Raw genomic sequence first — 14,239 nt, 5'->3', positions numbered from 1 at the left:
AAATCTGTTTGCATTATTCAACATATTGATAGATCAAAGGAGATAAGCCATATTCATGTCTCAATAGATGCTAAAAAGGCATCTGCACATTTCGACATGCCTTTGTTGTTTTAAAAAAGTAGTCAAGGTAGTACAAGAAGAGATGTCAAGGATAGATCCTTGGCTTACACACACACACACACACACATATATATATATATATATATATATATATATATCCCCAAAGCACATTTCATGTTTATCAGAGATAATTCTAGAAGCATTTCTGTTAGAGTCAGGAACAAGTCAAAGATGTTCATGATCACCACAATTATTTAACATTTTTTTCTGGAAATAATAGCTAATGTAATTTGACAAGAGAAAGAGATAAACACAATGAATATTGGCAGGAACAAGCCAGTGTTTGTATTGTTTGAAGTTAACGTAATGTGTGCCTAAAAAACTCAGAAAATCAATTGAAGAACTATCAGAAACAAAAGGAGACCCTATTAAAGTGACTGATTACAAAATTAATAAACAGAAAATTAATTACTTTTCCTTTAATGAAATAATTTGATATACTTTCATAATGGAGAAAATCACAACTTTACTAGAAACATAGTAGATAATACATTTAAGAATGAACTTAACAAAAATGCAAACATATGCCAGACTTATAGGAAGAAAATGCCAAACTCTAAAGAAACTTAAAAAAGAAGAAAAAATGAAAAGGCACACCATTTCCTGATATGGAAATGCCCAACATAGTAAAGATGTCAGGACTTCCTAAAATAACCTATAAATTCATGCCATTCTGATTTGTATGTATATGTGGGTATGTGTATACATGTATTTTAAGAACTTGAACAAATGGTATTAGAATTTTTCATGTAGAAATAACAGAGAGAGAGAGAGAGAAACCAAACAATAGTGACAGGGACAGAGATAGGGGAGTGTTTGGTGTTCTATCCCAACATATAGGATATTAAAATGCAAATGAAGATAATAACAATTAAAACCATTTGGAACTCAATAAAAAATAGATAATATGGAACAAAAGAGTTTAAAATGAATATGTTTATACACAAATTTAGGTAGCATTTTAAATGAGTGAGAGAAAGATGGATTAGTCAGTTGGGATATTTGAACATTGGGATAATTAAATAGCTCATTGTGAAAAAAATAAAGCTGGAATCCTACCTCACTTCTTTTTTTTTAAATATTTATTTTTTAATTTATTTATTTTTGGCTGCGTTTGGTCTTCATTGCTGCACACAGGCTTTCTCTAGTTGCGGCAAGCAGGGGCTACTCTTCGTGTGGTGCACAGGCTTCACATTGCAGTGGCTTCTCTTGTTGTGGAGCATGGGCTCTAGGTGTGCAGGCTTCAGTAGTTGTGGCACGCAGGCTCAGTAGCTGTGGCTCGAGGTCTCTAGAGCACAGGCTCAGTAGTTGTGGCGCACAGGCTTAGTTGCTCCGTGGCATGTGGGATCTTCCTGGACCAAGGCTCGAACCCGTGTCCCCTGCATTGGCAGGCAGACTCTTAACCACTGCGCCACCAGGGAAGCCCTACCTCACTTCTTATACCAAAAATTATTCTAGCTGGATCAAAGATATAAACATTTTGAAAAGAAAAAGAAACAAAAATTTGAAAAGTATTAGAAGGAAGCAAGAGTGTATTTTACTTATAATCTTGGAATGCAGATGGCCTTTCTAAACAGAACATAAGAAGATAAAGAAATTACATTAAAATTTTATATGACAAAAACAACACAAAAAACAAAGTTAAATAAGAAATAACAAAGCAAGAAAAATATTTGTAACACATCTGATAGTCAAAGATTTGATCCCATAATGTACAAAGCATTCTTACAAATCAGTAATAAAAAGATGAACAACCGCCCCAAAATTGGGGGAAGATGTGATCTCACAGTTCACAAGAAAAAAATATAAATGTCACATAAAACATGAAAAACTATCCAACTTCAGTACAGTGAAATACCACTTTTCACCTATCGAATTGACAAAGATAGTTTGGCAAAACCAGTGCTGTCCCAGTTGTGGGGAAACAGGGCTTTTTAATACACTATTAGTGGGCATATAAAGAGACACAACATTTTGGGATTGCAGTTTGATAGTATCTATCAAAATATCAAATGCACATACTCTTTCTTCTATTAATTCCACTGCTAGGAATTTACCCTACCACAAACGAGAAAGACCCTAATGGTTTTTTGGTTTTGCATTTTGTTGTTTGTTTGTTTTGTCTCCCTCTCCCCTGAGGCTTTGTTTAAATAGCAAAAACTGGAGTCAGCCTAAATGTACATTAATAGGAGACTGATTAAATAAATTTTAATACTATGTTGCTTTGAAAAAAATTAGATAAGTCTACATGTGCTGTTATAAGAAGATCTATAAATTAAGGAGGAAAAAAGGCAAGATGAAGGACAATGTACATAGTGTATTTTGTAATTAAAAGAATATATGTACATAGATGTATTATATATTTTGGAATAGCATTTAAGAAACTGTTTTTTTTTTTTTTTTTTTTTTTTTGGTCCAGTATGTGGGCCTCTCACTGTTGTGGCCTCTCCCGTTGCGGAGCACAGGCTCCGGACACGCAGGTTCAGCGGCCATGGCTCACGGGCCCAGCCGCTCCGTGGCATGTGGGATCTTCCCGGACCGGGGCACGAACCCATGTCCCCTGCATCGGCAGGCGGACTCTCAACCACTGTGCCACCAGGGAAGCCCAAGAAACTGTTAACAGTGGTTATCTTCGGAGCCTTAATACTTAAATCTTTTGTAACATGGGCGTGTATTTTTTAAACGTTTTGTAGAAGTTATTTGAGTGGTGGGATTATGGGCCATTTTAATTTATTTTTTATACTTTTCTATATTAGGAATAATGAATATATATTTAAAAAAATAACTGTGCCCAGAAGGGGAGTCATCTCTAAGGCTCCTCTGGTAATAGTATCAAGACTCATGCTTTACAGAAACCATTGTCTCCTCCTTGTCATCAGAGATGGTCCAGCGGAGATTCGGGGGTGGGGGAAGTTAGTTGCTTTTTTCCTTGAAGAGAGGCCATATCTTTCTTCAGATTCTCAAGGGAATCCATGACCACCATAAAGGTCAAGAACCATTTTTGGAGGGAATTTCCGCGTTGAGAGGGAAGTTAGACAATGAGATCATTTTCAGCTCTCAAGTCTGTGTTTCTTTTAGACACACACACACACACACACACACACACACACACACACACACCCAAGGGAGGGGTGTTAGACTCTTGCTATTCCCTGATCTGCTGACCTGGGTATTTCTGCAACTGTCCAGCTGTTGTTCCTATGTTGGGCGCCGAGGTGGAGGCCCACAGGCCATATCCATTGGGAAAAACTGTGACAAGTTTGGGATTGTGGCGCATGAGCTGGGCCACGTGGTTGGGTTCTGGCATGAACACACCCGGCCAGACAGAGACCAGCACGTCACCATCATCAGAGAGAACATCCAGCCAGGTAAGGAGTCTGTATGGAGCCTGGAAGACACCGGTCAGGCAGGTGGCATCCATGGGGTCAGGAAGGAGTAAAGGGGGGGGGGGCGGGGAGCAGACAACACTCGTTTATAAGTATGGAGGCCTTTGCCACCAGCACTGTCCATCGGTGGCCCTTCCTGGGAGGTCATCTGCCAGAGCTTGTAGGAGAGAGCAGAAGTGAAATAGCTTTCCACGTTGTAAAGGAATCCAATTCCATTTCCTAACAGGAACAGAATCTACCAGAACACTGTTGCAGCATCAAAGCTGATAAGCCAGATAAAGAGTTCTCCCGGTTGCTTTTCTAAGACTCATTTTTGCTGATGTAGGCAACATATTTTTGAAACTGAAATATAATTAAGATACAGTACACGTAAAAAGAGTGTTCCTGCCTATCCCAAGGTAGATAGTGTCTAGATTTCTTAAAAATACCTCCTCCTGTGAAAGTTTTATACATAAATTCATACTGAACATGAAAGTAGCTGGTTGAATAATATAGTTGCCTTAAAAATGCTTTTGAGAGCCTGAATTGTGAATGTGGGGTTGAAGTTAACTCGGATTTGTTTTCTTTTGTTCTGTCAATAGCAAGATTAGAGATTTAAAAACAATTTTTTTTTGAGCAATCAGACTGATAATTAACCTGTCTACTAACTGAGTTTAGGACTTTTGTTTTTGTTTTTGTTTTTTGCGGTACGCGGACCTCTCACTGTTGTGGCCTCTCCCGTTGCGGAGCACAGGCTCCGGACGCGCAGGCTCAGCGGCCATGGCTCACGGGCCCAGCCGCTCCGTGGCATGTGGGATCTTCCCAGACCGGGGCACGAACCTGTGTCCCCTGCATCGGCAGGCGGACTCTCAACCACTGCGCCACCAGGGAAGCCCGAGTTTAGGAGTTTTGAGTGGCATTTTGGGAGGGATGTTGTGTGGTGGGGTGCGACCACATAGTGCTGTTCTGTTTCAAATTTCCAATCTGTTAAAAACAACAAGAACCACCACCAAACCTGTCATTTGTCTGACTGGGCTAACAGAGCTCTCGGAAGTTGCTATGGGCCCTCCTTCTCCCTCCTGTGCCTCCTTTCAGGTGCCTGCCTTGGTTTTCAAAGGCCTTAACAGAGTGTTATGTCACAGGTCAGGAGTATAATTTCTTAAAAATGGAAGCTGGGGAAGTGAGCTCTCTGGGAGAGATGTACGACTTTGACAGCATCATGCACTACGCCCGGAACACCTTCTCAAGGTTGGAATCTATGGTTATGCCTTGTCTGTGTTGTAATGTGCCTGCCGCAGGCTTGGGTCGGATTCCTGGAGGTCTGCAGAGAGCGGGTCTCTGCATGTCCCTAGCACAGTTGGCGTGTCTGTCCTTGAAATACAGTGGCCTCTGGGCTGCAGTGAAATATAATCTAATCAGGTTCCCGCTAATAAGATTGAATCCCATTGTGAAGCTGGTGTTTCATCATGCCCTTGTCACAAACAGCAAACTAGAAAAGGGAAATTATCAAGAGGTTACCTGGGATAATAACTTAGAGGCTCTGTATAAAATTTCCAGTGGGGGAGTGGGTATCTTCTAAAGTATGTCCTTGATGTAAGCATGGTGACGCTAACCAGTTCTCCTAGAGGCAGTGTGGTTTATTGGAACCTAGACTGTGTCAGAGCTGGGAGGGTGGTAAATCATGGGTTCATTTTAGAAGAAAATGAGGCTCCGGCCAGCTGGTGGGCACGCAGGTAGCTGGGATTAGAGTGAAAACTCCAGGTCTCCTGCCTGCTGGCTGTGCATGATGGTAGCTGTTTTCCTCAAGCGTGGTCACACCAGTTATGTACAGCTGGCGTCAGCAGGATCTGTTTTGATGAGTTCGTGCTGTGCTGGACCCAGTGTTAAGTATTTTCTGTATTGCCCTTGCTTCTAGATCATATAAGTGTTTTGTATATAGAAGTTTTCCCCCGCTAGTCCCAGTTTTGTAGGTCTTTCCACTCTTGACTTAAAGGAGACACAGTGCGAGTATTCTCTCTTGGCATTTTTCCCCCAGTCTCTTCTTAAAACCAGCTTGTTTGCTCTTTGTTTATTTAATCATTAAAAAAGATTTGAGGTGATTCCCAATATATACAAGAAGAAAAACTAGGTGAGAAAACTTGGGGATAGGGGAGGGAAATATAAGGGTAGATGGCTAAGTTGAAGCTTAGCATCAATTTGGTATTCAGAATATATGCCATAAAGTCATGTACCTTTGTTGGGGTTGGCAGAAAACCCTGCCCTGTGCTTCCTAGCAAGTCATAGCAAAGAGGGAAACAATCCATTTCATGAGTTTCTGTGTCCATAAAGATCAAAGGAAACCATTAGGTCAGGAGACATAGTGCTCTTGGGAGTGGAAGGAAGACTATTTACGCAGGCTGATTGGCTCTTGGGTACGGCTGCTGAAAGCATCCTGTTGATGAGGTCGTAGAACCGTGGGAGACATCCTCCAACCCTCAGCATCCCACGTTCCACGGGGGCACTGTGCTCTGGCCACACAGCTGAGTTAGTTAGGATGGCCATCCTGCACCCAGGCAGGGGCTCTCCAGAACTCTAATGGGAGGAGTTTGGCCAAAGTCAGCATCTTTGAACACGTGGCATGGGAGTGACCTACCCTGTTTTCTTTACTCTTCTCCTCACTCTTTATCAGAAGACACAGAAGGCAATGTGATGTGGTGACGAGACCACTGAACTGAGAGTCAAAGGCTGGATTCTAGCCCTCGTTCTCTCCCATGTACCTTGCTGCTGAAGGAGGTCCAGACAGTAATTAGGGGCAGCTGTGGGTAGGGTCAAATCGCCACCTCCCTGGGCCTCAGTTCCCTCATGAGAGAGTTGGACCAGATGTTCCCTGAGCCCCTTCCAGCTCGAACATTTCAGGTTGTAATTTCTTAACGAGAATGGGTGAGGGATTGACAGATATGATCACACTCATTGCCGTATTGGAAATCCGAGGCTTCCTCTTCCATGCTGGGAAACTGAGACTTTGAGGGACCTACCCTGGGGGTGTGAGAGTCAGGGTAAGTGGCCCCTCTGCAGATGTCAGAGGTGGAATGCTTGGGTGTGGAGGTGGGACTGATTCAGGTTTGGAAAATGGTTTAGGGAATAGCCAGCTCACATCGCATCGGCCCCAGGGGTTGCAGGCGGCTAAGTAGAGCCAAAGTATTGATTTTTTCAGGGAATCAAGGTCAAGTTGGTCCAGGTGAGAAGCTTGCACCTTGGGTCTTGTTTTTATAGCTGTCTAAACTCTTCATATTGCTTTATACCTTATCTATCAATTATTCTTATAAATTTATTTATTAATATTTATCTGTTGCATTCTCCTCTCCCTCACTGGACTGAGATCTTTGAGGACAGAGACTATCTCATTCTCTTCTAATCCCCAGCACCCAACCCAGCGCCTGGCACAGAGTAGCTGTTCAATAAATATTTGTCAAATGAATAAATTAATGAATGAGTCGAAGGAGACAGGAGATCCGCAGTGCTGGGGACTAGGTGAGGGAAGAAATGTCCATCATCTCATTGCAGTGCTTTCCACATACAGTTACAGTGGTCACTTCATTAAGAAGAATCTACACGTTTCTATTATGTAGGAAATTTTGGATAAATTACTACAAATGGGATGTAGAAACTGCATTGCCTTCTCCATGCCTGCGACGTGCCAGTAACTGTGCAAAGCTCTGAAGCCAGAGGCCGAGGCAAGAGTGCAGACAGGCTATCTTCTGGCACCAACATTTCTTTTCTTGTCTTTCAAGAAAAAAAAAATCTTTTTTTTTTTTTTTTCTGATTTCTAACCCGTAATGCCATCCCTTTTGCCCCTCAGGAGATAACCGTTTTAACACCGTTGTCAGCATGAAGGATTTTATCAGCACAGAGCAATGGAAACCCATGGGCCAAACCCATGAAATAACAGTTCCCCATCAAAAGTCCACCTAGAAGGGAGATTGGCAAGGGAGCAGCACGTGGGTGTGATGGGTGGCTAGTTAGGAGAGGAGCAGCTTCCCTGAAGGTGTCAAAGGGCGGCAGAAGTCCCCTTCTGCTCACATGATGTTATCTATTGTTGTACAACAATCTACCACCAAACTTAACAGCTCATAAAAACTTATTTTTTATGACATTGTGGGTCATTCTGATTCATTCTTCTCTGGTCTTGCCTGGGATTGCTCCCACAGCAATACTCATTAAGAATCTTAAGACCTAGGCTTTAGGATGTGCATGATATCACCTCTGTCACATTCTGTTGGCCAGAGCAAGGCTCAGGACCAGCCCAGATTCAAGTGATGAAGAAAGAGATTCTACCTCTTAATGGGAGGAGTTGAAACTTCGTGTTGCAGAGGGATACGGATGTTAGGAGGCACAGACTTGTTATTTTAACAATCCACCTCAGCTACCTTCACACCCCTGCCCCAGAGTTGAGAATGATTTTGGCAAATCTATTTTGTAGCATTGTCCCCAATGCCAATTTTCTGCATGGATTTTCAGAAAACGACTTTGTTCATTGGGGGCATTTATCAATGGAGTCTTTAACTGGGTACTTTTTGTAAGATTTTCCCTCTCCCTAGTTCCATGTCATTACTCTTGGTCACATATCCCCTGGAGCTAGCCTGCACATTGTCTTTGATTCTGTAAAAGAGTAGAAAATGGCCTATAGAACATTTGCTCATCTCAGAGGCAAATGCTATTCCTGCTGATGGGAAACCCAATCTTCGTGTGTCTTTACGATTGTCCTTCCAACTTTATTCCCTCTAGTTTATTGCAGTCCCTCCCTCCTCCCCATGGTTGGACCCGGGCTGTGGGGAGTGATGTCTTTGGAGGTTTTGTTGGGCAAGGGTCCAGGAGATTAGGAAACAGTTCTCTGGTACAGGGGCTTCTTTGTTTGGAGAACTCAGAGCTGACAGTTTTATTCCCTAAGGGCATCTGCCAAACCCTTTCTTAGTTTAGCAGAATGTCAATGCTAAGAGTGTCCTACATAAAAGGGGGGGATGTAATTGCAGCGGTTTATATAGGGATGTCTCTTGTAGTAAACATCTTCCACAGCCCACCGCTGTGCTGGCAGCTCAGGGACGTGCAAGGGAGGGAGTCTCAGCTCGCAGAGCTGTCTGAGTGTGAGCCCAGGTTGTTCCTCCTGCTTTGGTTTCAGAGGTTTCCAAGCTTCCTAACTCTACCACGTACCTAACAGACATTAAGACCTGTTTCTTGGGTGGTGGGAAACACTAGCTGGAGGGAGGTAGATGCTAGGAGGCAGGTTCCAGGCCTGCCTGCGTCCAGTTCACGGCTGGCTCCCCATCACTAGCTTTGTACTCGGGTGAGTCCCTTAGGCTCCGCAGGCTTGGTTTTCTCACCTGTAGAGAGGACCCCTAATAAATGGCACCTGCTTCCTAGGGTGTTTATGGGGATTAAATGAGATGGTGCATTTAAAGGGTCCAGGCCGGGCCTGGCACATAGGAAGGTCTTGTGAACGCACAGCGGGTGTGAGCACACACTCTCCACACAGCAGGCTGCTGCCTGAGTTGCCTACACTGTGTGGGCTTCCGCATGGTCATTTAGCCTGAGTTGCCAAGAGATTGTACTGAGCCTTGCATTTCATGCAGCAAAATGTCTTCCTCCAGGAGAATCAAGAAAACGATTACAAGTGAATGCATTTTATGTTAGGGCAGAAGTACCCATTTTTAAGATTCATATGTGATTGAATTTAGAATTTTATGTAGAGTTATCACTTGTGGTTTCAAAGTTGGTGAGGTCACTGAGGGAGACCAGAGATTCCACAAAAGTTTCTCTGAAGGACCCAGAGATGAGGCGATGGGAATTAGAGAGAGACAGGCCAGGTGGTTAAATGTTGGGGAGAGCGGTGCTGAAGAGGACATCGGCAGGCAATCTAGGCTCTGGTGTGCTAATATAGGAAAGAAATGAGCTTGAAATCTGATTTAGGGGAAAAGTATCTACACAAACAAAAAGGAGGAACTAGGGATAATATATATTTTCCAAAGTAGTGCAGAATTTAGGGAAAAGGAAATGTTTGAGAGAGAAAGAGAAGAAAAAGGAAAGAGCAGCTAATAACTAGGTAACAAGCATTTTTGCATTTCCTTTTGAGTATAAATAATTATTTTGCAAAATCTTTTGATGCCAGTGTCCTATCTTGGCTGCGTAAATTAATTCAAGAAGCATTTTTTGAGTTGGCTACGCTTTGGTCCCTGAGGGCATAGAGACGAAGGACCCAGCCTCTCTGCTGAAGAAACTTATTGTTTAGCAGAAAAGACAATTATCATCACCCCAAAAAAGACAATACAGTATGATAAGAAGAATCATATCGTATTAGGCGAATAAGGCCCAGAGGAAGGAGTGGTTCACTCAGGATGGGAGGGATAGAAAGGGCTTGGGAAGACTTTTAAGAGGGAAAGCCATCTGATGGTGTTTTGGAGAATGAACAGGAGTTTGGTAGTGGTCAAGAAGATGGGGGATGGGCAGCCTTGGCAGAGGACAGCTTGTTTAAGGGCATTTTTGGGGCTGGGAGGAGTACTAGCTTGCTTATGATAACGAGTGAGGTGGAGGTGTCAGGAGAGAAAGGCAGAAGCCAGCGAGCCACAGGCCTGGAGATCCAGGTGGTGATTGGAAGTCGGCGAAGGCCCGTAAGCAGAGCGGGCACATGCCTGTCCTTACATTTCAGGATGATCACGTTGCAGCATTGTGGAGGGTAGAGCAGAGGTGGCAGAGTCTACAGGGGGGAGGCCAGTTGAGAAGCTACTGGAAAGAGAGTTCAGGAAGGAGATGCTGATTGCTAAACCAGTGGTCTGGAATGAGGAGGAAGGCATAGATTCAAGGGATGTATAGAGGGTGCCATGGACAGGCCCTGGTTCCCAGTTTTGACAAGGCAGTGGGAGGAAGAAGACAGAGCCAAGGGCACCTTCAGATTCAGTCTCAGGAGACAGGTTCATGGAAGGAGCAGGAGGACGGAATGTATTAGGTTTTGAATGAGTTGCATATAAGAGCTCCATAGGACAGTGCAGTGGAGGGGTCACCAGACTTCTGTCTTAGCAGATGGTTCTAGAGCTGGAATCAGAGAATTAGCTGTCAGCCTGTAAGTGTCAGTTAAAACCCAGGGAAGCAAGTGGAGCAAGAGAGAGGAGAGAGGAGAGAAGAGGGGGAGGGCGGAACCCTAGGGATAGCACTCCTGGGAAGCAGAAGAAGGAGAGATCCTAACTTACGGCTCAGAGAGAGCAGTGCCTGGGAACCAGGGAAAAGAGAGTCCAAGAGAGGAGGGGCCAGCAAAGGGGCGGTGCTGCCAAGAGGGCAGGTGAGCATTGGCAAGGGGCCATCTGACTTGTCAGTTGGTCGGGGACTGGGGACCATTGCTGGCGTGGTCAGATCGCAGTTGGATTGAGGAGTGAAGGAGAGGTAGGCAGCCAGAGAATGGAGACAACTCTTTCCAGAAACTTGGTTAAGAAGGGACAGAAAGGAATAGGGTGGTAACTGGAGAAGGTGTCCTTTCAAGGGAAGGCCCTACCCTCCAGGAGAGGTCCCAGGTTGGGGGTCTGGAAGCAGAGTGGGAAGATCAGGCAGGGGGTAAACCACACCCACCAAATGGAGGCGTGAATAGAGCCAGTACCCAGCCAGGCATCCTGGTGGACATTCATCTGCCTTGCTCCTTTTAGGTTTCACTCCCACTGGAGCAGAATGAGATGTGAAAGTTAGAAGGGGCTGCCATGACCATCTAGGCTAATGTCTTACTGTTCAGAGGGGTGAACTGAGGCTCAGGGAGGGAAGGGACTTGTCCGAGGCAAGTGAGGCCTTACAGGTGGCAGTGAGGCCTTACACAGAAATCTCTAGGCCAGAGCTCTCTTGACTACCTCCTGTTCTCTGCATTCATCCCGTTTTCCATCTGATTATCCCTCTTGCCAGCTAAGGCCCCCAAACTCTGAACTGCTTTATTCACCAACTCATCAACGAGTGCTTGCTGACCAGCCCCTGAGAACCTCACGCTGTACTGGTTCCCAAGCTTTCTCTGGAGCCTCTCCAAGACTTACCCATGTTGGGAGCTGCCCGTCGCACAACTCCAGAGGGCGCCACTCACACAGTTGTCTCTCTGAATGGTGCTCCCTGCAGCTGTGCAGTGGGGGGCCCTGGGGCCTGGACCTGTCAGGGCCTTTATGGAGATGCTCGGTACACTTCAGTAAGGAAGCCCTCAGGGCCACTGGGCTAGGGCATAGTTTTAAACTTGGCAGAGTCATTTTCCCATTGGAAAGGGAGCCGGCAGCTGAAGAAATGGAATGCTAACATGCCAGCACAAGGGGAGGCAACGTCATGAGTCATGTCAGCCTGGGGCGAGCAGGCCAGGGGGTAGGAATGTTCATGGGGTTATGGGCAAGGAAATGAGGACTCTAAATCCCCACGCGGACAACCTGACAGCCTTGACTTTTCGTTCTCCTTTCTCACTCTCTCCTTTCTTCCTGTAGAGGAGTTTTCTTAGACACCATCCTCCCCCGTCGAGACGACAATGGCATCAGGCCAACCATTGGCCAGCGTGTGCGGCTCAGTCAGGGAGACATAGCTCAAGCCAGGAAGCTGTACAAATGCCCAGGTAACTGTGAATCGCAGGGGTTCCAGGGCCTCCATAGCACCATGGAGACAACTCAACTCAACCACCACAGGCAAACATCCCTGGTGCTGGGAAGACTCCTTGGGGGACAAGAAGAGTCTCCCCCTTGGCAGTTGTCATTCCTGGTGTGCTGAGGTGCTGGACAGTGCAGAAAGCCCAGCGGTTGAGGGACTGCAGGTGGTGAAGCAAACAATAGGTCTTAGAGCCCACAGCTTAAATTGTGGGAAGCTTTGGAATTCTCCGGCAAAGCCCTGACGTTCAGAAGAGGAAGAGGCGTAGTGGTGCAGTAGTGAACGGCAGTCCAATGCGGTGTGCCTCCCACAGGGGTAAAAGCACTCTCCTTTCTATGGGAGTAGGGGCTGTGGGTTTGGTAAAACAAGAACCCCAGGTTTTGCAGAAAGGCAAAGAGTGAAGGAGAATGCTTTTGAAAGGGTAGAAGCCAGCTTCCCAAACACTGGAAGCCAGAGGGCATCTCAGTGCTGTAAATGAGATCATTTCTATGGTCTTGGGCTCTCCTAGCCATCCAGGGTGCTAGTCAGTGGCCAGTATTCTGCCATTGGAGACGGGATGGTACACTGGATCCAAGCAGATGTCTGCTTCTCTGCCAGTTCAAAACCCCCCGCCCCTTGACTTTGCCCTCTTTGCTTCTATCTCGTTGGCTTCAGCATTGTCACGCCCGCCCCCCTTGCCTCCCAGTGGGGAGCTCACGTTGGCCCCTTTAAGCTGCTGAGCTTCAGTGTAAAGCGGTCCTTTACAGCAGCCAAGTTTTTACCAGTGATGGGTGAGAAGGCGATTTGGTGGTCTGGAGGGGAAGAAAGAAATTCCATTACCAAAAGGTCCAGCAACCTTTTCCAAACTCCCAGACCAAACACGGGGTTCGATCATGGGACAGAATATTTGGAATAGGGGCCATCTTAGAAAATTGGACTCTCAGCCTTTTTTCAAACGACACTGCTGGCAGCACACGCTCACTCACAAAGCGACAACCATACTCGACCCCTAAAGGACCGCAGTGCTGGCACTGCTTCCCTCCAGGCCACCGTTCTGGGAGACCCCCCGACGATCTGTGCCCTGCACCTGCACAGAAAAGGTCTCTGGCTTCCCCAGCTCGTGTGCAAAGGACGGGGTGCTCAAAGGACCGTGTGGGACTGCTCCATCATGACGCTCTGGGAAATAAGCCCATCCAGCTATTAGTCATCTGGGGGCATGTTAGGGCTGAAATACAGGATGCACATATCATATAACCTTGCTGAATGGAAAGAGGAACCTTGTAGCGTTCCCTGGGAAATGCCATAGTATTTATTTAGTTATAATATATATGCTTCTTACTTCCCAAAAGGATTGGAAGCAGCTGGTAAATACCATGGAGCCATACAGTAATGTATATGTTCTTGCAGAACATTGATGATTATTCTAAAATAATTTCCATGGAACCCTTGAGGGTGTTCACTGCTGGGCATAATCCTCATGATGCCTGGCAGTTGTTCGGTAACATGATATTGAAGCCCCAATATCCAGGATTTCCTGAGGCCGATATGGGCCGTTCTCCAGCTCTTCCTTCCTACAGCTCCAAAAACTGCATCTTCAAATAATTTCAAGTAGTAACTGAAAGCAAAGGTGGTTGCTGCACAGAGGCTGAATTGCATGTAGGAAAAGAAGTGTAAGGAAGTGTGTTTCCCACACTTTGGAGGTGGCCCCATGAAAGGAGGGGCACTCAGCAAACCAATGTACCTGTCTTTGGGGTCTGAATCCCTAGAGAGGATACAAAAGCTGCAACTTCCAAGCTTACGCATAGAGATACCTTTTCTTTTGAGGACAAATTAGGGGAAATATTTCTCACATACATAGGACTAGGTTCTAGACTCCAGGCAACCCTCCAACATTCAAGGGCAGAATAGCCTACTCTAGAATATTCCAGCTTCCTGTGCTTCTGGTCATTTTCCTCTGTTTTCTTGACTATTCCGTAGCTCTTTCAGAGGTGGGTAGCAGAAAAAGAAGAGACAAGATTCCAACTAACAGCTGAAATAAATTTCAAAGCATTTTCTTTTTGCTCCATGTGCTTGCACGTTTGTATTCTCTCTGCCACAGATATTATTAGCAGTAATTATAACGGCCACTATGTAGGGGGGAACTCACAGTGTGCTGA

The 14,239-nt window shown here is 45.3% G+C and overlaps 1 protein-coding gene across 1 annotated transcript in view; it reads left to right on the top strand.

Annotated features, from left to right (window-relative positions):
- TLL2 (tolloid like 2) overlaps nucleotides 1-14,239 on the top strand; it is a 129,412-nt gene that overhangs the window by 79,711 nt on the left and 35,462 nt on the right. The window contains exons 6-8 of the mRNA XM_022569536.3: nucleotides 3,310-3,488; nucleotides 4,628-4,733; nucleotides 11,951-12,075. Of these exons, the coding sequence (XP_022425244.1) occupies nucleotides 3,310-3,488; nucleotides 4,628-4,733; nucleotides 11,951-12,075 (410 nt within the window). The remainder of the gene's footprint in view (nucleotides 1-3,309; nucleotides 3,489-4,627; nucleotides 4,734-11,950; nucleotides 12,076-14,239) is intronic.

Source organism: Delphinapterus leucas, chromosome 16 (genome assembly GCF_059928025.1).
Source record: "Delphinapterus leucas isolate spDelLeu-1000000601 "Yukka" chromosome 16, BTC_Dleu_Yukka2, whole genome shotgun sequence".
Taxonomy (NCBI): Eukaryota; Metazoa; Chordata; class Mammalia; order Artiodactyla; family Monodontidae; genus Delphinapterus; species Delphinapterus leucas.
The sequence above is the reverse complement of the archived record's forward strand: the minus strand, read 5'-3'. Positions and strand labels throughout refer to the sequence as shown.